Source organism: Tupaia chinensis, unplaced genomic scaffold (assembly GCF_000334495.1).
Source record: "Tupaia chinensis unplaced genomic scaffold, TupChi_1.0 Scaffold142134_1, whole genome shotgun sequence".
In the NCBI taxonomy this organism is placed as follows: domain Eukaryota; kingdom Metazoa; phylum Chordata; class Mammalia; order Scandentia; family Tupaiidae; genus Tupaia; species Tupaia belangeri.
The window spans coordinates 552,598-575,337 of record NW_006201985.1 but is presented as its reverse complement, the minus strand read 5'-3'; the positions used below and the strand labels follow the sequence as shown (position 1 = coordinate 575,337).

General features: G+C 39.7%; 1 protein-coding gene across 1 annotated transcript in view; it reads right to left on the bottom strand.

Annotated features, from left to right (window-relative positions):
• The window catches only part of SYT9 (synaptotagmin 9), a 227,098-nt gene that overhangs the window by 125,688 nt on the left and 78,670 nt on the right, over window positions 1-22,740 (bottom strand). Inside the window, exon 4 of the mRNA XM_006163438.2 lies at window positions 16,114-16,660. Coding sequence (XP_006163500.1) covers window positions 16,114-16,660 — 547 coding nt within the window. The remainder of the gene's footprint in view (window positions 1-16,113; window positions 16,661-22,740) is intronic.

Below are 22,740 nucleotides of genomic sequence, written 5' to 3'. Positions count from 1 at the left end.
TCCTGAGGGGAGAATGAAGAAGGGGGTGTGGCATGGGGGGGTAATTTCTTACTTTCTGTCTCTCTGGTGAGCACATGTGTCCTACAGCAAACACTTCTCTAAAACAAAACAAAACAAAAATAACTATGTGTATTGCAATTTCTAAGAAACTACTAAGTGGATAAAACTTGAGAGTACACTAATTAGTAAATTAGTGGGAGGGAGAAAATGAAATGTGGAGAAAGCAATTAAAAACAAGGCAAAATAGAAAAAAATCAGGACTGAAAAAGCACAATAAAATGGTCAAAATATCTGTCTCTATATGTCTGTGTGTGTGTGTGTGTGTGTGTATATATATATATATATATGAACACTTATTTTATTTAACTTTATTTATTTATTTTAATTTGACCAGAGAGGGTCAAATTAAGAGCAAGAGAAAAGGAAAGTGAGAAAGCAAGCCATCAGGTCCAGGACTTGAACCACTGTCGGTCATGTGGGAGTCCAGCGCCTTGACCACCACACCACTTGGAGACTCTAATCCAAATATATTAATAACCACAATGACAAAAATGTACTAATTTCATTTGTTGAAAATCAATGGTCTCCAAAATGGATTTTTAAAAAAATTTAGCTGTATCTTGCTTACAATAGTTGCATTTAAAATGTAAATATACAGGAAATTTGCAAGTAAAAGAATAGACAAGAAGTATATAAGATAAAACTAAAAGCAAGATTTTATAACTTTATAAATATCAGACAAATTATACTCAAAGATAAGAAACAATTTTCTACATAGACAACACTAAGTAATAATACAGTATTCAAATGGTCAGAAATATATAAAAAGTATTACTATCATAGCTTTAAATATATATCAAGCAAAAATTGATAAAACTATCAGAAGAAATAAAAAATCCTCCCTCATAGTAGGTGATTCAACACACATTTTTAACAATAACTAATGTATTAGGCTTACAAAAAATATCAGTCAAGATGTGGATGTGAGTGATACATAATCTTATTAAGAGCAATAGCATGTTTATAAAAACTAGAGGTGTAAGAGATCATAAAGGAAATTTCAACTGATATTAAATAATTGATAACATATAGTACACACTATCCAATTGCTTTCTATTTAAGGTGGAACTTTTTAATTTTTTTTTAAGAGAGAGATCTTCACTATAGGGCATGTGCACTTGCTAGAGAAACAGAGACAGACAGACAGACAGAAAGCAAGAAATCATCCCCCACTGGAGGCAACCATGCCACAATCCCTTCTCCTCCATTCTCCTCTCAAGATTTTTGTCAGATAGGCATGCATGCACATATGTCCCGTGTGAGTTTTAAGCTACCTTTTCTAGGACTTGAACCACAGTTGACTCTGTGGGAGTCCAGCAAAGTAACCATTATACCATCTGCTGGTCCCAAACAATAACACTTTTCAAAAAACCTATACAATGTGAAATTTTAAAAACACATTTAGACATGGGACCAGCAGTTGGCCTAATGGCTATGTCGCTGGACTCCCATGTAGTCAACTGCGGTTCAAGTCCCAGACCCAGTGACTTAAATGCTGGGTGTGAGTGTGTGCATGCCCAAAATCCCAAGAGGAGAATGGAGGAGAAGTGGTTGTGGCATGGCCATCACCTCTGGGGAGAGATTTCTCACTTTCTGTCTCTCTGTCTTTCTGGCGAGCACACGCACCCTATAGCAAAAAACAAACAAACAAACAAATAAATAAATAAATAAATAAATAAAAAAAAAAAAACACATTTAGACAACATTTGAATAAAAAGTCATGCTTAATATTAGAAAACATTCAGAAGAAAATAATAATGAAAACACTGAATATCAAAATTTGGGCACTAAAGTAGTCTTCAATGCATATTTTTAGTAAGTTTTAAAAGACTGAAGATTACTAACCTAAAGATACAACTAGTTATGTCTGGTCTGTAGACTAGAGGTTAAAGAAGACAGATCCCACATGGCTGACCACAGAATCCCAGCCTAGCTACTTGAAAAACATGCAAGGGCATATGCATGCATGTCCTAAATCCCAAAAGGGTGAAGAAATGGAGAAGAAAGTAAGAAAGTAAGCCACTAGGTCTGGGACTCGAATTGTGGTTGGCCATGTGGGAGTCCAATACTCCAACCACCATGCCACCTGTTGGCCCCAGACTTTTCTTTTCTTTCCTTTTTTCTTAAATTTATTTTGCTAGAGGTCATGTGTGCTTACCAGGCAGAGAGACAAAAAGACCAAGAGGGACAGAAAGCAAGAAAGTATCCCATGGGCCATAGTCACGTTACAATCCCCTCTCCTCCCTTTCTCCCTCCTTTAAGGATTTTGGGCACACACATACACTTGGTGTGGTTTTCTAAACTGCCAGGTCTGGGACTTGAACTGTGTGGATGGCCATGTAGGATCCAGACACCTTAACTACCAGTCTAGATGATAGATGTGAAAAATCATCTAATAAAATTTAACATCCATTCAGGTTTTCAGTCTATGCTCAGTGTCTAATTTAGTGGTAAATATTCAAAACATTCTTTTAAAAAATATTTGTTTGTTATTATTTTTTATTTTTTATTTTGATGAGAAAGAGAGAGAGAAAAGGTGAGAAAGCAGGCTACCAAGTCTGAGACTTGAGTAACAGCTGGCCATGTGGGAGTCCAGTGCCTTAACCACTGGTTGTCTGCTGGCCCTCAAAGCATTCTTGACAAGATCAGGAGCAAGCCACGTATTCTCAACTGGCCTTTGTACTGTGATGCTAGTAAATGTGATAAGACAAACAGGATGAAGTAGGGGAGACATTTAAAGAATGAAAAAGAAAGATGAAACAAACCCATCTTTATCCATGCATGTTATAACCGCCAATGTAGAAAAGTCAAATCTATGGTCAATGATTAGATTTAAAATATGTACCAACACCAAGTGTCAGAGAGAACATGGGGTAGGATGGGTTAAATGCTGCTGGTGGAACTGTAAATTGGTCAAGTCACTTAAAGGCACAATTTCCTTCAACCTAGCAACTTCATTCCTAAGTCTACATGCTAGAGAAATCCTTGCATATATTTTTCAAGAGATATGTTCAACATAGTTTAATAGTAGCATTTCCTAAAATAGAGAAAGCGTAAATGAATTCAAAGATCCATTGACAGAAGAATAGATAAGTCAATTATGGTATGCCACATAATAGAATGCTAAAATACCGCTGCAGGAACTGCAGCAAAACCTAGTTATGTAGATGAACATAAATGATTCCACTACACAAAATATTGAACACAGCAGTTTGCAGAATAATAGATACATTATAATTTCTTTCACATACATTTCAAAAATAGGCAAAACTGAACAACCTATTCTTATGCAGTAAAACAACTTTGAAAACAAGAGAATTGTAGATGATGAGATTCAGTGGAACGATTTTACCTCGTAGGGGGCGGATTTGGGGATGGATGTGGGACACACAGGGAGTGTCAAAGAGACTGATAATCTCTTTCTTCAGCAAAATTCTGATTGACTGGTATCTTTTTCATTATTATTTTTAATCCATACATATATGATGTTACAAATCAGGCCCCCTTTTTACTCCCACTTCCCCACCTGCCAGCCAGTTGTTGCCCATTTCCTAGGTCACCACCAATTATAAAATTGTATAGCAATAATTTATGACTTATGATATAACAGAATGAAACTAGATTCAAATGAACAAACTTCTGCAGTCACAGAGCCTGTCTGCCCCATTTGTATTCAAATGGGAAGAGCAAGCATCCCCAGCTTCCCAAATATTTATATCCCTGTCCCTGATACCCAGCAGTTCCTGGTGCCCACCTCTGTGTGCTCTGGAAATGGCCCAGGCCCCTGGGAGACAGAGAAATTTCCAAATCAGTCACCATAAAATATTGAACACTGCAACAACTCCCAAAGTCAAATTATGATGGAAATTTAAGTTTCTAAATTCCTAACATTAAAAGAAATTCTAGGGGCCAACAAGTGGCATAGTGGTTAAGGTGCTGGATTCCCCATATGGCTAAGGTGAGTTTGCGTCCTAGACCTGGTGGCTTGAAAATCACACCAAGCTCATATGCGTATATGAGTAAAATCTCAGGAGGAGAATGGAGGAGTAGGGATTGTGGTGTGGCCATTTCCCCTGGCAGGGCAACTTCTCACTTTTCCTCTCACTGTCTCTCTCATCTCTTTTTGGTGAGTGCACACATCCTATGACAAACACCTTAAAAAATAAAAAATTCTATGCTGTTGTGAGCTACACCCTTCCCTTTTTGAACTAGGATCTATACTGGCATGGAGAAAGACTTGTGACTTCAACTGTCTCTACAAGAAAGCTCACATCTTCTCAAAAGCAAAATGATCAGGCAATCATAGGTCTCAGAGAAAGTCGCTGAATCAGTTTCTAAGAAGATCAACAACAAAGAGACTCCCGAAGTGCTTAATGTCTACTCACCAGGAAGCCAGTGATGATGGGGATATACTGAAAATGTCAAGAATACAGACCCAATAGCCAACATTCACCCGCACTACAAAATTCATATTCTCCAAAATTCTAACCTTCCCCACAGGTGCTACTTTCGCTTACTGATTAATAAAAACCCCACAAAGATGTTTTATACTATTATTGATTGATCTGGCTTCAACAGAGAGGCTCAATTCAACTATCATTTTTTTACATTCAATAATTGCTGTTTTGTTCTTTCACTGAAAAATGCAAGGATTAATTTTTATTTGAATGCTAACATTTATAAAACTCATACTCTCTTTGGAGAAATAAAGAAATAAAAGAGATTAGTTAATGCGTTCAGCTCTTCATAGCACTCTCCAATCCATTCAGAGCATAGAGCCTTACCGACTCAGTCCCTCATAAGGAATTTAATTTCTTTCAGCAAGTGCTCTTTCAGTGTCTCACTTTCCGACACCATTACAGAGGCTGGGCATCTAGTAAACATGTCCAACACGGTCTTACTGCACTTACACAACAGTGTAATGGGGAAAAAAGAAAAGTGAATGAATACATAAAAGAGGGATGAGTAATGGTAGAAGTACAGACTGCCATAGAAATAACTACCAGGAAAACGTACTCAAGTGTAGAATTCAGGAAAAGAGTCCTGTGAGTCAGTGACATTTACACTGGGATCTAAAAGCTTAATATCAGTTAGCCAGGCAAAGAGAGGAAAAAATAAGTAAACCAGCATACAAAATAATTTCTGATCAGACTAATTTGGTGTTAAAAAACTTAGTCTGGGGACCAGCAGTTAGCGTAATGGCTATGTCACTGGACTTCCAAGTAGTTGACCACGGTTTGAGTCCCAGACCCAGTGGCTTAAATTCACACCAGGCGCATGTGCGTGCGAGCCCAAGATCCCAACTGGAGAATGGAGGAGAACGGATTGTGGTGTGGCCAATCCCCCGGGGGGTGATTTCTCACTTTCTGTCTCTCTCTGTCTCTCTCTGTCTTTCTGGCGAGTGCACGTGTCCTATAGGGGGAAAAAAAAAAAGACTTAGTCTTAATTCCTATTTGACCATTATTTAACTATGTAATCTTGGTTGAATCTCTCTCGCTCTTTTTCTAAGTTTTTGCTATAGGGTGTATGTGCTCATCAGAGAGAGACAGAAAGACATACGGAAAGAGAGAGAGAGAGAAATCATCCCCCCAGGGGGATGACCATGCCACAATCCCTTCTTCTCCATTCTCCTCTCTGCATTTTGGGTATGAATGCACACATGCACAGCATGATTTTCAAGCTATCACGTCTGGGACTTGAACTACAAAGTGGGCCATGTGGGATCTGGCACCTTAACCTCCATGCCAGGTTAGAGGTGAATCTCTTAGATGGCCCTCTTTCTCTGTTAATGAAGATTTTAGATTGTAGGATCTCTAAAGTTCTATTAAATTGCAAAGTAAATACATAATATAGAGATTATAATTCAGTTAGTATAAGTAAAAATGGCATTTTTGAACATGCTTTGAGCAATATTGCAGTGTCTCTAGCAATAAAGAAGATGTACATGGAAGCTCCTCCAGGTAAAAATACTAGATTATAGAACCCTTTTAAATGTATAACAGAACTGATGGGATGGAAATGGGATTTTTTTTTTTTTTTTGAGAGGTTTTTGCTGTAGGGCACATGTGCTCGCCAGAAAGACAGAGAGAGACAGAGAGATAGAAAGCAAGAAATCACCCATCAGGGGGATGGCCATGCCGCAATCCCTTCTCCTCCATTCTCCTCTCGGGATGTTGGGCACGCACTCACACGCACCTGGCATGAGTTTCAGCCGCCAAGTCCAGGACTCAAACTGCAGTCAACTACATGGGAGTCCATTGACGTAGCCATTACACTAACTGCTGACCCTGAAATGTGATTTTTCAATGACTAGAAACAGTAAGAAAGCAACAATCCAGAGGTAAAAAAAATCTCTGATGCTGGAGCTTGGGTGGCAGTCAGTGGGAATTTAGTGGCTCTGCAACTGACCTTTAGAGAAAGAGGAGCATCCTGCATGAAGCTGGAGCCTCAAAGCCTGAGGGTCACATCCTTAAAGGACAAACAAAACAGGATTTCTGCCTGCATAAGTAGATACCGGGGATATATACCTGCCTAGGATTTGTTCTAGGTATGGAAGAAAATAATGTCTCCCCAGCCAGTTTCTAACCATTCATGCAACTTGCACGTATGCATTTGGAGCCTATATTCTCCCTAAATCTTGCCCAAAAACTCTCAAGCTCAAAATTTAGTTTAAATTGTTCCACATTGGTAGTTCACCTAAGCATCTTGTAGAAATAACCACAAATCATCTCTGAAAGAATGCACTTTAAACCTACACCTTGCAAATTTCTTTCTTTCTTCTGTCCTTTTCTTTCTTTCTTTCTCTTTCTTTCTTTCTTTCTTTCTTTCTCTTTTCTTTCCTTCTTTTTTCTTTCTTTCTTTCTCTTTGTTTCTTTCTTTCTCTCTTTCTTTCTTTCTTCTTTCTTTTTCTTTCTTTCATTCTTTCTCTCTTTTCCTTCCTTCTTTCTTTTTCAAGAGAGAGATTTTTGCTATAGGGTACATGAGCTTGCCAGAGACACAGAGAGAGAGAGAAGGTGAGAAGTCACCCCCTAGGGAGGGTGAAAACACTGCAATCCCTTCTCCTCCATGTTCCTCTTGGGATTTTGGGCATGCATGCACACGTGCCCGACGTGATTTTTAAGTCACTGGGTCCAGGACTCAAACCATGAGAGTCCAGCAACATAACCATTATGGCATCTGCTGGTTCCAGTCTTGCAAATTTCTACTGACAAAGTTCCAAGCTAGATGAGCTCACAATCACAGATCTAAATATCAGGTCGTCGAAAAAGTCGTGGTGCATTTTTCATGGAAAAACATGTCATGATTTTTCCAACAACCTACTATGAGAAGCAACAAAGCACGATGTGTTAAGAGTTGATGGAAATGTCAAACAAAAGATTCAGACATATAAGGCTTAAAGCTATTGGAATTATGAGAAACAATACAAAAATATCTGTATATGGAAGCATAAAAATAATATATACATATGTGTGATGTATTCGTATGTATGAATTATAAGTATGTTGAAGAGAAATAGAGACCGTCAAATACATTAGGCAAATGTTAAGCACATCAGAGTACTTCTACAAATGGAAAGAAAGAAATGGCTGCTAATTTCCTAGAACAGACCAAAGGAAACAAGTGCAGATTCAAGAGTTCCAACACATTCCAATCACAATGAATGGAAAAATGGCCTATTTAGCAATATAATAGTTAAACTACAGAACACAAAAGAGGAAATCAAGATCTTAAAAGCAGTAAGAAAGACAAATTACATACACAAAGGAATAAATATTACACTAACTGTTGATTTCTTGAAAACAAGTGGAAGTCAAAAGATACTAAAACAGCTTTACAATGCCCAAATCAAAGTAACTGAGAGTTTTATGCTCCCACATTTTTATTACTTAGAAAAACAATCTTCTAGGAATAATAGGAAATTAAAGACATATTCAAAAACTGTGGCTTTCAGTAGAAAATTATTACCAGCCTATGGATATGCCAAGAAATTTTGGAATCAATATCCTGACCTTCTTTTCCTCCCTTTCTCCTTGTCTGAACCTAAGCAGAAACCAAGGTGAAGAAAGTACGTTCAGTTTGAAGAAAAATAAACAAAAATAATAAGTTATTGAAAGGCATGGGACAGAAACAAATGAAGGCACCCCAAATAATCCCATAACTAACTTTATAAAGCAAGAATTACCTTGATTCTAAAACAGATAAGCAAAGCACAAGATAGTACTGATATGTGTCACTCGTGTTCATAGATGCAAAAAATACTAAATGAAGTATTAGCAAACTCAGTTCAGTAAGGTACAGAAAGGGTAATATACCAATGTAGTGTGGATTAATTTTGGAATATAAGATTGGCTACCGAATTGCTTAATATAACTGACCAAAATAGCAGTTTAAGGAGGGCAAACCCTCACAGAATCATAGCATTAGATAGAACAACCGTATATGACAAAAATCTTAGTTGTTAGCAATTAAAGGGATACATTCTCTTTTTTTAGGTGTTTGCCACAGGGTGCATGTGCTCACCAGAGAGCATCTTGGGATTTTGGGCATGCATGTACTCATGCCTGGCATGATTTTTCTTTCTTTATTTCTTCTTTTATAAAAGAATTATTCATTTTATTTTTCATTATTTTTAAATTTGCCATCAGGCACATGTGTCCACCAGAGAGGGAAAGTAAGAAAGCAAGCCATCAGGTCCAGGCCTCGAACCATGGTCAGCCATATGGGAGTCCAGCACTTTAACCACCTTGCTACCTGCTGGCCCAGGATAAATTCTCAATATTAATATAATGACGATATCTACAAAATATCTATAGCTCTAACAGAAATGTAAAGACATTGCTTTTAAAATAAAGAACAAGTCAAAGATGGCTACTACCATAAGTATTACTCAGAACTGTATTACAACTGTATCCTAGTTTGTGCATTAAATAACAACAGAACAAAACAGATAAGCAAGGTATATAGATTAAAAGAAATCAATGAAACTCTCATAATTCACAGATAAATTATTTCTTTTTAAAAGAAATTTCAGGATAGTCTACAATTAAGTGGCAAAACCTAATAAGAATTTTTACAAAATTGCCAAATAGAAGATAAATGTACAAAACTTCTACTATACCCTAGCAATAGGTAGAAAATGCAATTTGATAATGGATATCATTTAAAATAACAAGAAATTAGTTACCTAGCAATAAATCTCATAAGAGTCATGTAAGATCCTCACATAGAAAATTAAAAGTCCTGAATGAAAAAAAATTAAAAGTATGATTTATTTCACTATATTTATCATTGTCTTTCAATTTTTGCTATAGGACATATGTGCCTACCAGAGAGAAATAGAAAGAAAAAGAGAAGGAAAGTGAGACAGCAAGCCACCAGATCTGGGACTCGAACTGTGATCGGCCCTGCGGGAATTCAGCACCCCAAGCACTCTGCCACTTTCTGGCCCTAAAAATTTTTTAAAAAGAAATAAACAGGGCTGGCTCTATTGCATAGCAACTAAGCACTGTACAGAGGAAGCCAGATCCCACATGACCAACTGAGGTTAAAATCCTGGCCCAGGAGGCTTGGAAAAACACTGGCCATGCCCAGAATCCTGAGGGGATGGAGAAATGAAGCAAAAAGAATTGTGGGGCCAGCTGGTATAGTGTGGAGGTTAAGGTGGCTGGATTACATGTGGCCAGCTATGTGGTTTGAGTCCCGTACCCAGTGACTTGAAAAACACACTTGGTACATGTGCATGAGTGCCTAAAATCCCAGAGAAAGAGAAACCGTGAAATGGCCATACTCCATTGGGTGTGCTTTCTCACTTTTCCTCTCTCTCTCTCTCTCTCTCTCTCTCTGATGAGTGTACATGTTCTATAGTAAAAACCACAAATGAATAAACAAACAAGCCTGTGGCATGAGCAGGCCCACTGGGGGTTTTCTTTTTCTCTCTCCCTGATATCTGCATCCACACATGCCTTCTAGCATTTAAAAACAAAAGGACTAAAATAATAAATGAAAAAATGTTATTGTCATAAATAACAAGATTTTATGTTACAAAAGATAGAAAATGTCTCTAAATTAATCTGTAGACTTCACACATGCCCAAATGACACCAGAAAGTATTTATTTATTTATTTATTTGGAGAGGTTTTTGCTATAGGGACTGTGCGCTTGCCAGAAAGAAAGAGACAGAGAGACAGAAAGCGAGAAATCATCCCCCAGGGTGGATGGCCACACTGCAATCCATTCTCCCTTCTCCTACACACACACATGCACATGTGCCCGGCGTGAGTTTAAGTCACCGGGTCTGGGACTCGAACCATGATCAACTACATGGGAGTCCAGCATGTAGCCTTTACGCCATCTGCAGGTCCCACCAGAAAGTACTTTTATTTAACTTAACAAACTTATTCTTTTTTTTAGAGAGAAATTTTTGCTATAAGGTGCGTGCACTCACCAGAGAGACAGAGAGAGACAAAGTGAGAAATTTCTCCCAGGTGCATGGTCATACTGCAATCCCTTCTCCTCCAGTTTCCTCTTGAGATTTTGGGCACACACTCACATGAGTTCAGCATAAGATTAAGCCACCAGGTCTGGGACTCAAACCATGATCAACTAATTGGGAGTCCAGCCAGGTAACCATCACACCATCTGCTGGTCCCAACCTGACAATGCAATTCTAAAATTTATGAAAAAAGGCTGAACTCCTAATCTTCAATGTGAGGTATCTGGAGGGGCTTTACGGACATAATTTCGTGGAGATAAGGTCATGACAGGGGGGCTCCCACAATGAGATTGGTGTCTTATAAAAAGAGTACAAGAGACCAGAATGCTCTCTCTCTTCACCATGTGAAGGCACCGTGAGAAGCCAAACCTGGAAGAGAGCCTGCTATGGTTTAAGTGTCCTACAGAAACTAATGCTGAAATTTGATATCCAGTGCAGCAGTGTTAGGAAGGGTTGCCTAGTGGGAGGGGTTTGGAACTAGGGGCAAATCTTTTATGATCTTTTATGAATACTCTCCAGAACAGAGGGAGTTTTCACTGATTAGCTTCAGAGAGAAGGGTTGTAAAGGGAGCCTGCCTGCTCAGGCCTTTTCTTCTTTGCATATGCCCACTGGCCTTTCTGCTTTTCTGCCTTGGGGAGAAGGCAACACATGACCCTCTCCAGAGGTGAATAGATACCTGCACCATGCTTTTGACCTATCCAGCTTATAGAACTGCACCAAATAAACGTGTTTTCTTTATAAAGTACTCACTCTCAGGCATTCTGTTATAGCGGCAATACAAAATAACTAGTAGTAAGGTAGAAACCTACCAGAAATTGAATCTGCCAGCACCTTGGTCTTGGATTTCCTAGCCTCCAGAACTGTGAGAAATAAATACCTATCATTTAAGCCACCAAGTCTATGGTATTTTGTTATGGTAGCCCAGGATGACTAATAAAAAATGCCCATGTTACATTATATTAATAATTCCATTCTGGGTGGATTAAATCATAACTGGTAAAGTCAAAACTTTAAAACTTCTAATACAAAACATAGAAGAAATATCTTTATGACATAAGGTAAGGAAGGATTATTTAAATGAGGCACAAAAAAGGGCTAATTTACAAGGAAAAATATTGGCAAGTTTTACTACATTAAAAATTAGTAGATGTGGTGGTTAAGGCACTGGACTCCCACATCACTGACCACGGTTCGAGTCCTGGATCTAGCAGCTTGCTTTTTTGCTTTCCCTCTCTTCCTCTTTCTCTGTCTTTCTCTGGTGAGTGCATGTTCCTTATAGCAAATTAAACAGCAATAGTAATAATAATGATAAATTGAAAGATGATGTTTAGAAATACACTTAACTGGGACCAGCAGATGCATAATGGTTACATTGCTGGACTCCCACATGGCTGCCACAGTTTGGATCCCAGATCACAGTGGCTTGAAACTCACACTGGGCACATATGCGTGTGCATATCCAAAAATCCCAAGAGGAGAGTGGAGGAAAAGGGATTTCAGAGTGGCCATCTCTCCTAGGGGGGTTCTTGCTTTCTGTCTCTGTCTCTCTGGCAAGTGCACATGCCCTATAGCAAAAATACCTCTTTAAAAAAAAAAAAAGAAAAGAAAAAGAAAAGAAAAAGAAAGAAATATACATAACCAAGTATTCACATCTATATAAAGAATATATATGAATCAATAAAGAAAATAAAACAAAGTACTGAACAAGTATTTCACAAGAAATGAATCACGAACAACCCATAAACATATCAGAAAACGGTCAATCTTGGTAACCAAGAAGTACCAATAATATAGCATTCTATATGCATACACATACATATTCTTCAATCCAACAACAGTAAGAATTGGTGAGAAAGTGGAGCGTTAGGAATTATCACATCTTACCAGTGAAAAGGGTAACTTGCACAGCCTCTATGAAAAAGATTTTGCCACTATCTAGAAGAGTTGAGCACACATACATCTTACCTCTATCAGTGAAACACTCTACAAAAATTATACCATTGGTGAACCAAGACATGTTTACAAAAATCTTCTCCAAAATACTATTCCAAGCCACAAAAAAATAATAGCCACCTGAATGTCACTAATATAGAAAAACCAGGACCAGTCCTTGATGCGGTGGTTAAGGCAGCTGGATCCCCCATGGCCAACTGCATGGTTAGAGTCCCAGAACTGGCAGCTAGAAAAACACACTGGGCACATGTGTGTGGGTGCCCAAAATCTTGAAAGAGGAAATGGAGGGGAAGTGGTTGCAGTGTGACCATTCCCCTCTCTCTGTCTCCTTTCAGTGAGCACATGCACCCTCTAGCAAATTTAAAAACAAAGACAAAAGAGAGAGAAAAACAAATTGTCATACAACAATAAATGGAATATTAATATAGCAATGAGAATACATGAATCACAGCTGCTCCATTTAACTTCTATTGTTAAATACCACCATCAATGCTGACCAAAAAGAAAGGTAGATCAAAGGAAAGCTATGAAAAGCAAAACCAAAAATCAAACCCTACTGTCTTGCAAATATACCATGATATAAACAGATTCAGATATAATGGTTTCTTTTTGGCAGAAATGGACTAAGAGGGCATGTAATGAGGAAGAATGACCTAAGAGTCAGCAAAAGTACTGGGTTGCCAGAAAAGTCATGACAGGGACCAGCAGTTAGCGTAATGGCTATGTCGCTGAACTCCCATGTAGTCGACTGCAGTTTGAGTACCAGACCCGGTGGCTTAAACTCACGCTGGGTGCATATGCGTGCGTGCCCAAGATCCCGAGAGGAGACGGGATTGCAGCGTGGCCATCCCCCACAGGGGGGGCGTGATATCTCACTTTCTATCTTTCTGTCTCTCTCTGTCTTTCTGGCGAGCGCATGCACCCTATAGCAAAAACCTCTTCCCCCCCAAAGAAAAAAGTCATGACAGATTTTTTTCAGAGAAAAACAGAAAAAATACGTCACGACTTTTCCAACAACTCAACACTTGAAGTGTTCTATTTTTCAGCTGAGTGGCAGGTTCGTATCTGCTCATTTCATTATTCATTAGTCTCTATGTATATATGACATATATTGCATTACATACAACTATAAAAATGAAATCTTCATGAATCACAGATCTTTATGTTCAGTCTCTATACACAGTCACATCCAAAGAAACACAGTCAAAACAACCCCAAATAAAACTTCTTAAAATGGGATTTTAAAAATATATATGGCAGATGATGGAACAATCTGTAATTCCATTCTCAGGACCTACCTTTCCTTACGGCTACCCAAAGGCCTAGATTAATGCTCAGAAGATTTCCTGTCTACCTGAGGAAACAACTGAGAATTGTGAGGCCTTAGCCTTACAGGTTTTCCTCCTTGATAAAAAAATTTCACATTCTCCCGAACTCTACGGAAGTCTACGATTTTTTTCCAATGATGGACAGGAAACTTAGTCCCAGGAGAGTGCTGAATGGCAGTGATCTCCAGGCCAGAAGGTCTTTGCAGCTGCCACTTTATACTCTTTCCTAAGTGAACCTGTTACCCCGGGGATCAGCCTTGTCTGGACTTTTATCAGCCACTGTGTGCTCAGTGCTGCTCTCTGCACGAGTCTCCAGGAGGCAACTCACAGCAGGATCTCTGTTGCGCTTTCTAATAACCTCTCCACCTCGTTTACGGAATCCATTTGTCAAGAAACATAAACTGATGTCTGAGTAGATGGTGTGGCCAGCCCCTTCCTATACCACCCAGAGATCAGACATACATCCAAGGCTCATCACTGCAGCTGGCAGTGTCTCAGCTTCCACATCCCAGAATACTTGGTAAATACCCCAAGGAGAGGGTTCATTCTTGAGCCATTGGTAACCTTAGTATAAGCAGTCTGCCATTTTGTTTCTTTAAACCTTCTCATGCTACTTCCTGGTTTTGGCAATTGGGATTTGGGAGACAATCTTTGTTCCACTAGTATCCGTTTTTGGGTTTCCATATGTTACAGCATTTCCAGGCATTTCTCAATGTCTCAAATCGCCTTAGCTTCCACAATTGCTAATCTCTGCTCCTTCTTTTCTTTACTTACCATCATGACACAGGCCAGAAGAAACCCACACTACTCTTTGCTTATCAGGATGGCAGGACAGGGATGGCAGTGGTGCCTTGTAGCATGTGGAGAGAAGGTGTCTCTTGGAGCAATCAAAGTGTGGATGAATCCTTAGTTCACAGAAGTGGCTGGAGACGGGCATATATCAGAGTGGGCGTTTGGTCACTGGGCAGAGATTTTGTGTGTTCCCTTACTGATCAGAGCAAGTCCAACTAAATAAGTTCCAAACTCAAGCTAGATTGGTGTCTGAGTGGGGTAAGGACAGTGGTGTTTGGTCCTTTCAGATGCCGCATGTGTTTGGTCCTTTCAGATGCCGCAGCAGTGAAAGAGAGATATACTGGCCTAGGCCTGTATTTGAGAAGATGCACTAAGGAAGTTATCTCAGGGAACTTGGACAAGTAAAAGAAACAAGTAGATTCAAAATACCAGACTTACCTGAGAAAGTTCAATTTTTCCTTTATATTTCCAAAGTGCTAATATGCCTCTGCAGGATAGTGACAAGGATGTAAATGGGGTAAAAGCATCACCTGTGCAACCTTGTATTTAAAATGTAAATCTGGATTTATGGGACTTACTACACAGCACCTCTGCCTTCTCTCCTGAGCTTGAGGTTAGATTTGCCTGTATATATTAGTTTTTCCATTATGTGTACCTTCTTTTCAGATTGACCTCCTTGTAACTTTGATTCTGTGTTTCACTTTTAAAAATGTGGTGTCATGGGGTCAGCAGATGGAGAGGAGGTTAAGGCAGCTGATCCCACAAGGCCAACTGAGTAGTTAAGAGTCTTGGACCCAGTAGTTTTAAAATCACACTGGTTGTGTGTACGTGCATGCCCAAAGTCCAGAGAGAATGGAGGAGGGACTATGGCATGGCCACACCCCTCCCTCTCTCTCTCTCTCTCTCTCTCTCTCTCTCTCTCTCTCTCTGGCAAATGCACACTCTCTATAGCAAGCTAAAACAGAGAAGAAAAGAAAAGAAAATGTGGCATTGATTGTTTCCATCCCCTCCCTCTTCGAGGGTTAAAGCTGAGAATCTAATCATGGGAAATGCCATTAAGCTAACTTGAGAACATAGGTTGACTTAATGCTCTTAGCATCTGGCAATGGTCTCTCAGCTGTGCCCTACAGTTAATAGGACTCCAGGATCCATTTAGCACAAATAATCTAAGAAATGTCTAAAGAAAAATATGGTAAGGAGGACAGATAATATCTGCTATCTATTAGGGAACAGCAAAGAATCAGAAAGTAGAAAAAGAGACTATTATCCTTTAATACTGTTTATATGAATAATTCTTGGAAATTTCAAAATTGAGTATCATTAAAGATCTGTTTCTGGAAAGGTACGAGAAGGTTCAAAAATAATAGTTATATGTATGCTGACCTGAATGTTATATGTTGCTCCCCACATAAAATAATGCATAGGTAATCTACTTATATGCTCACCATGAACGCCCCCCCAAATAAATGAAGAAATGCTAGACTCACATTGGTGACATATTCGATATCCTTCCAAAGGATGCACTCCCTGGGGAAATCGGCCAAGTCTAAGAAGTGATCCACCACCACCTGGCCGATTAAGTCGTGGCGAGAGAACCTGTCAAAGTCGTACACAGAGAAGTGAAGCTTTCGTGCTTCAAGGTCATTGTAAGGAACTGGGAATAAAAACACTTCATCAAACACAGGGTTCAGGGTCTTTCTGTGAACTTTAGTCTGGTGTTTGGTTTTCCGATCAGGAAGCAAATAGATCTTGACATAAGGATCCGAAGTCCCGGAAAAGTCCTTGGCGGGCAAATTGACAGCTTTGTGAATCTTCACTATGAGCTGCTCTAAGTCACAGTCATACTTCAAAATGAAGTTCAGTTTCCCACATGCTTTGCTGTTACTCCTTCTCCCATCATCATTATCCAGTGACCTCTGCTTATATAACTCTGGTTTAATTCTACCAATTCCAGTCAACTGTTCCTGCTTTTGAAGCTGCTGGATATTGAAGTCCGGATTTGACAGGTTGAGTTGTCTTCGGATTGAATTATGCCTGGAATGAAGAGCAAGACAGAACAAAGCTATAACCTCATCGGCTAGGAGTCTTTCAGAAACTTGTGTCTGGGATGGAGGTAGACTGTTAAGTTCTGTTAAACGCTTAGCTCAGTGGATTTTTTTTTTTTTTTTGGCCTAAATTCAAAATGCTCATCAATGTGAGTAAGCCGCTCCCTAAGGCTTGAAGCTCAAAATTGAAGCTTGGTATCAGGAAATGAACTTCCTAACATGTGACCTCGGAGCTTTAAAGGTTTAATGCACTTTCTAAACCATCTAATGTACCATTAAAGAAGCTTATTTGGCCGGGATAATGTAAAGATTTGCACAAACTGCTTTGGAAATGAAATTACTCACCTTTATGTATATATACTAGACTGAAAAGAAAATAGTTAAGTGTTGTCTAAAGAAGATTTTTTTTAAAATAGAACTTCCTGTCACTGGCTTATAGCTCTATAAGAATGTGAATTCTTACTGGTTCCGATCAAATCATCTCAGCATAAGAACAGAGTTTCTGCTCCCGTGAAAATGAATGAGGCTGAGATGTGACTGCTTATATGGACTGTGCTGCTTTGACAAGTGCAAGTGAACCACTGGGCTTGTGTATTTACTGGCCCATGTGGGTGACCAATGCTCAAGAGGAACGGTTTTATTTCTGAAACAAACACTAATGTAACAAAAATTAAAGGTGAGCTACTATAAATGCATATAAGGATTCAGCTGGATACTGATATTTGCAAATTAAATATTTGCTGAAAGAGACTACTCTTTTCCCTGTATACTTACTGATCTGACTTAGAAATTTCCATAAAGTTCTTATTAAAACTTGACTTATCTATGTGGATCCTTATAAATTGAAATAAATCGTTGTCATATCGAAGGCTGTTTTTATAGCTATTTTTGTTTGTTTTTAGCTCAGAGTTCAAAATCATTATAATAAATGCAGTCGCTCATAATATTATTTAAAATACCCTCTCTACTACAGATAGATGGAAATAGCTGGGCTGTCTGAGAGACTGGCAAATAGGTGGAGAGGCAGAGTAAGCATTTAAATTTTTTTTTCCTTTCTTAAGTCTATTTTATGATGTAGAGATGTAAAAGTGGGATTAAGAGACCCCAAAACAGGTTTGAAATTATTCTCCCCTGTTATCACAGACATTGTCATGTTCAACACTGCTCATCAGCCTAAAATAGCCTCCTGATCACCCATGTGGTCCAAGAACACCGTCACAGAGCTGTCACTCGTACCTGTCATAGCCAACACAGTCCACAGGAAGCAGACATAACCCAATCACATTAACTCCCACATGTGCGAAATGTAAGTGGCCTACAAGTTGAGGTTATGTGATTTAATTTCTTACAGGGAAATTCATAATCTTAAGGTCTCTGTAGTTCATGATTTGTGACAGGCAGGGAGGGAGGGCAATTGATACTGTTGAGTGCCTAAGTGCCTAAACTTGGTGCCTCCTGTAGCCCAGCCAGGTTATTCCCTTGGCCAGAACCAGAACTGACGTAGAGCTGGAAAAAAACTTGAATCTCACCCTACTGGACACTGTGGGTGGACAGGATGGCTACAGCAGCGAGTATCTTACCCTACAGGAGAGCCAGAACCAGCTGCTACCAGCTCTGACTTCCTCTATTGATTTTTCTTTGCAGCTAGATTCCAAAAGGCCCATATTTTGGTCCTGAGTCTTTGGTCTAAGAATGGTGGAAACTAGCTAGGGAGGGCTCGTATGCACCACTCTGGGTGCTGCCTCTGTGCACTTAGTAAACGGCAGAGCCAGAGGTCACGTGGCTAACTGCGGGTTCAGACCCCCAGCCCTGCTGACCTGAAATACACTAGGGGCCCAGGATCCTGATGAGGGAAAGGGGGAAAGGGATTGCGGAATGCTCAGAACCCGTTAAGGGGAAAAGGGATTGCTCCCCTCAACTCATGCCCATGCATGTGTTATCGTGAATAGAGAAAATAAAAATACTAAAAGACCCACTGGATGCTCCTTCTCTGGAATGATCTGTGATGAAACCACAATCCTGTATCGACACCCACCCTGATCCCTGCCCGCCTCCCCAGGTGATTGCTGAGCAGACTCTGTGTATACCACTTTATCCTGGAGTTTTTTGAATACTGGCTTGAGGCTCATCACAGCAATGGTTTGTCGTCGCCCTGACCTATAGTCCTAAGCTTATCATGTAAATTTTAACTTAAAATACATAGATTTGGCTACAGTGGAACTTACTTTGTTTTACATGTACATTTTCTTAGGATACAAAATCTGAAGAGAAATTAGTCCAACGTGCTTGCTCTTCCTAATCACAGTGGTTACCGGCAAGTAGAAGGGGGTGGGCTGGGGAGGGCATCTGGAGAAATTTATATTTCAAAGACCAAATCAAGTCCCATCACCCGGGAACCCAACTGCCCAGGAAGCTCAAAAATCTTAGATGGCCAAAGATTCTTCTTAAAAATCAATCACAAAGGCGAGCAAGAGGCGCGGAGGTTAAAGTTCTGGATCCCACATAGCCAACTGAGTGGTTTGAGTCCTGGATCTGGTAGCTTGGAAATCATGCTGGTCATGCATGTGTGTGTATTCCTAGAATGCTGAGAAGAAACTGGAGGAGAAGGGATTGCAGTGTGACCATCCCCCTGGGAGGTAATTTCTCACTTTCTCTCTCTCCCTCTCGCTCTGTTTCTTTCTAGCATATACATGTGTCCTATAACAAACAAAAAATAAAAATAAAAAAGAAAGAAAGAAAAGGAGCCTTCCCATCTAAGCAAAACCTAAAAAATGAAATTTAAGAAATCAATCACAGATGTGAATGCTATTATCTACCTAAATGTTTAACATGATGGATTTCATTCTCAACACTCCCTCCACTGTCATCTGAAATCACACAACTGGGAAAATAGCTGAACCTAACTGTAAGGTAGTGGCTTAAAGCAGATAGCAAAGACTATAACAGGGCATGGCAGTTTCTTCCTCCCTGGGGCTCCATTTCAATCGCTTTCAATTTCCTTTCTGGAGGGAGATAGAGTTTATTGGAGTTGGGAACAGCCAGAGAACCAGGATAACTCATAACCTCTGTGCATAACCTCTGAAACTCTGGGGGCTGAGAAATGAGAAAGTAGAGCAGGGAGACTGCCCCGGGGACACAGAAGAGAAGATGAGGTGAGGAAATGGAAAATCAATATTTCCATAGCTCTATAGGTTACACCAGTGGAGGCAGGAAGAAAATGCAAGTCCAAAGCGCAAGGAAGGAAAGATACAGAGTTATGACCTGAGGTCTAAGCACCGGTGTCAGTGGGGTTGGACTCTGAATGCAATACACAAAGCAAGGGTCTAGAATCTTAATGCAACTACATGACATTGATTATGACATTGAGTGAGTGTGGCAAGGGGGGATATTTGTCTGAAGCAGACAGTCTTCTGAATAGGTCTGGGGAGTCCTGGATTTTGCCGTTCTCAGGACATAATGTGCACGATGAATGGAAAGAGGTAAAACTGGACCCCTAAAGCAGGGGCTGAGAAGAGTAGAGAGATGGTCTCTTCTGTAAATAAGTCACATTCTCACGCTGTTTCAGAGAAGCTGGCTGCTGGGTTGGATTTGATTCAAGACAGGCAGAGGTTGTTTTCCTGTCATGGAAGAGACAAGGAAGGGAACTTACACATAGGACTTGGCTACCCCAGACCTGAGTTGGATGACTAGTGGTTTAAGCTAGAGAAAGCTTGAGTCTGAAAACAGTTAACGAAATTTGTAAAGCAGATTTCTCATTATTGGTCAAAAACCTGCTTTCGTGCCTGAAAAAATCTGAATTTTCTGCCACAGGTTAGGGAGAGGCAGGAGTTCAGAGGCAAAGGATTTTTTCTTCCTTTTCTTTCCTCAAATGAATTAACCAGTCCCAGTTCTAGTCTTAGAACTTGGACTAAACTATTCTCAAGAAAGCCAACTATGTCCATCCTATCTTAAGAAACAGGACATTACTGCAATTCAACCCATTCAAATGTGCAAACCGAGGTGTCAAGTGGAGTGGAAGGTGCAGAATCAAAAGTGTGGCTGCTGCCTTGAAGGAAATGATTGTCAGATAACCTCATGATAACTATACAGCAGTCAGAAAGACGTAAGAATTGACCAGAGAGTAGCGAACCCTAGAAGCAGAGAGGGAGAAAGAAAGGCCTTCTAGTTCAGGCAAGTTTCATGGAGGAGATGGTTCTTGAGCTAGGCTTGCCCATTAAATTGGCCTCGTCCTTATCTGCCTCCAAGATGAAGCTGTAGGCTTCAAAACAGAAACTAACTGAAGTTTCAGCTCTCTAGTAGGATGGGATCTTCAATTCTTCTGCCCAGAAGCCTACTCTGAATTCCTCACATATGTCTACTGCACCTTCTATACCAGCCTCTGTAAGAGCCAGCACTCACAAGACCTGGTATACCTTCCACCTCAGGGTTTCCAGTGCAGCCATGGATGACTGCACATGTGTTCCACACTCAGTGACCCCATCTCAGAGGCAAAACTTGAACAAATTCTTTCCCTGATTTGGTACCCATGTCAACCAGGCTTCAGAATTCAAAAAGCAGAAAGAGAGGAGCATATTGTGACTTCAGAACTGTTATTGGTCTCTTTTCTATGTTTAGGTCAAGGCAAGGAAGGATAGAAAGAAGAGTGTTTTCCTTCTTTGAAATTCTCTGAGGGGGTGGAGAGGAGAGAACTACAGGCAGATACAGAAGGAGAAGTCTTGGAGATGAATAGGTACAGGCAACAGATTACAGAGGCAGGAGGAAGCAGGAATCTGAGTCTTCCTTGGCCAAGGTTTCAGGAGCTTCTAGGATGAGAGAGATAATGAAGACACAGGCATCAGACCTGTGGCCAGTGAAAGTACAAGGTCAAGTACAAGTGGACATACCTTAGCACCACTTGCTTCCTCCACCTCTCCCAAGTTAAACAACTTTAAAGTCTTGGTGCCAATTTTAAATACTCAATTCACCATAACCAAGATAAGCCTTTGTTCACCAACATGTTCTCTAAAGTGGCTTTAGAGAAGTCGTCCATTCCTTCCATTCCCTTCCATTCTCATTGCTCCCAACCAAGTTCAGGCCTTTATCATTACAGGAATGAACTGGTCCCCTGTATGCATTTGATATATTCTTTCCTGACTTTTTAAAAAAGTATGATTTGATTTTAATTTTACTTATTATTATTTTTAATTTGACCAGAGAGAGAAAGGGAAAGTGAGAAAGCAAGTTGCCAGGTCCGGGACTTGAACCACATTTGGCCAGGTGGGAGTCCAGTGCCTTAACCACTACAACAGTTGTTGGCCTATCTAGACTAATCCTCTAAAGAACAATTTGAGCACATCACTGTGTGTAACTGATGCTCTTCTTGAGGGTTGTTTATTTATTTATTTAATTTTGTCATAGGGAGCATGTGTTTGTCTAAGAGAAACAGAAAGAGAGGGAACATGAAAAATCACTCCTCAGGTGGGATGGCCATGCCTCAGTCTCTTCTCCTTCATTCTCCTCTTGGGATTTTGGGCACACATGCATGTGCCCAGTATGATTTTCAACCACTAGTCCAGGACTCAAACCGTGGAGTCAGCCATGTAGGATCCAGAACCTTAACCATCCTGTGGGTCTTTTGAGAGCAAGGTCCTATCTTTTCAATACCAGTACTTAATATAAAATATTCTTTCTGATACCAGGACATAATATACACAGAGAAAATGCTTATCATGTGTCTAGAGTAAATATAAGAACACCATGGACATATTAGTTTTTTATAATTAAACTCCAGAGGAGAAAACACACACCCACATTTAGTTTCAGGATCTACAGAAGTTGAGACAGGTCTAGGCAACTTCTATTTGTGAAGGTGTCATTTATTAAAATCTGAAGAAGTAACTAATAGTGATTCAAAACATGTTCTGTTTTAGATGTTTACATTTAATCAGTGATCTCAACACACACACAAAAACACACCTTAATTTCTCTACTATTCATTAGAAATTACATTTAATTTAACGGTGTTGTGGCTATTAATGGGACCCAATCTAAAGTGTGATGATTATCTTCTTCTTTAAATTCTGTCAGGGT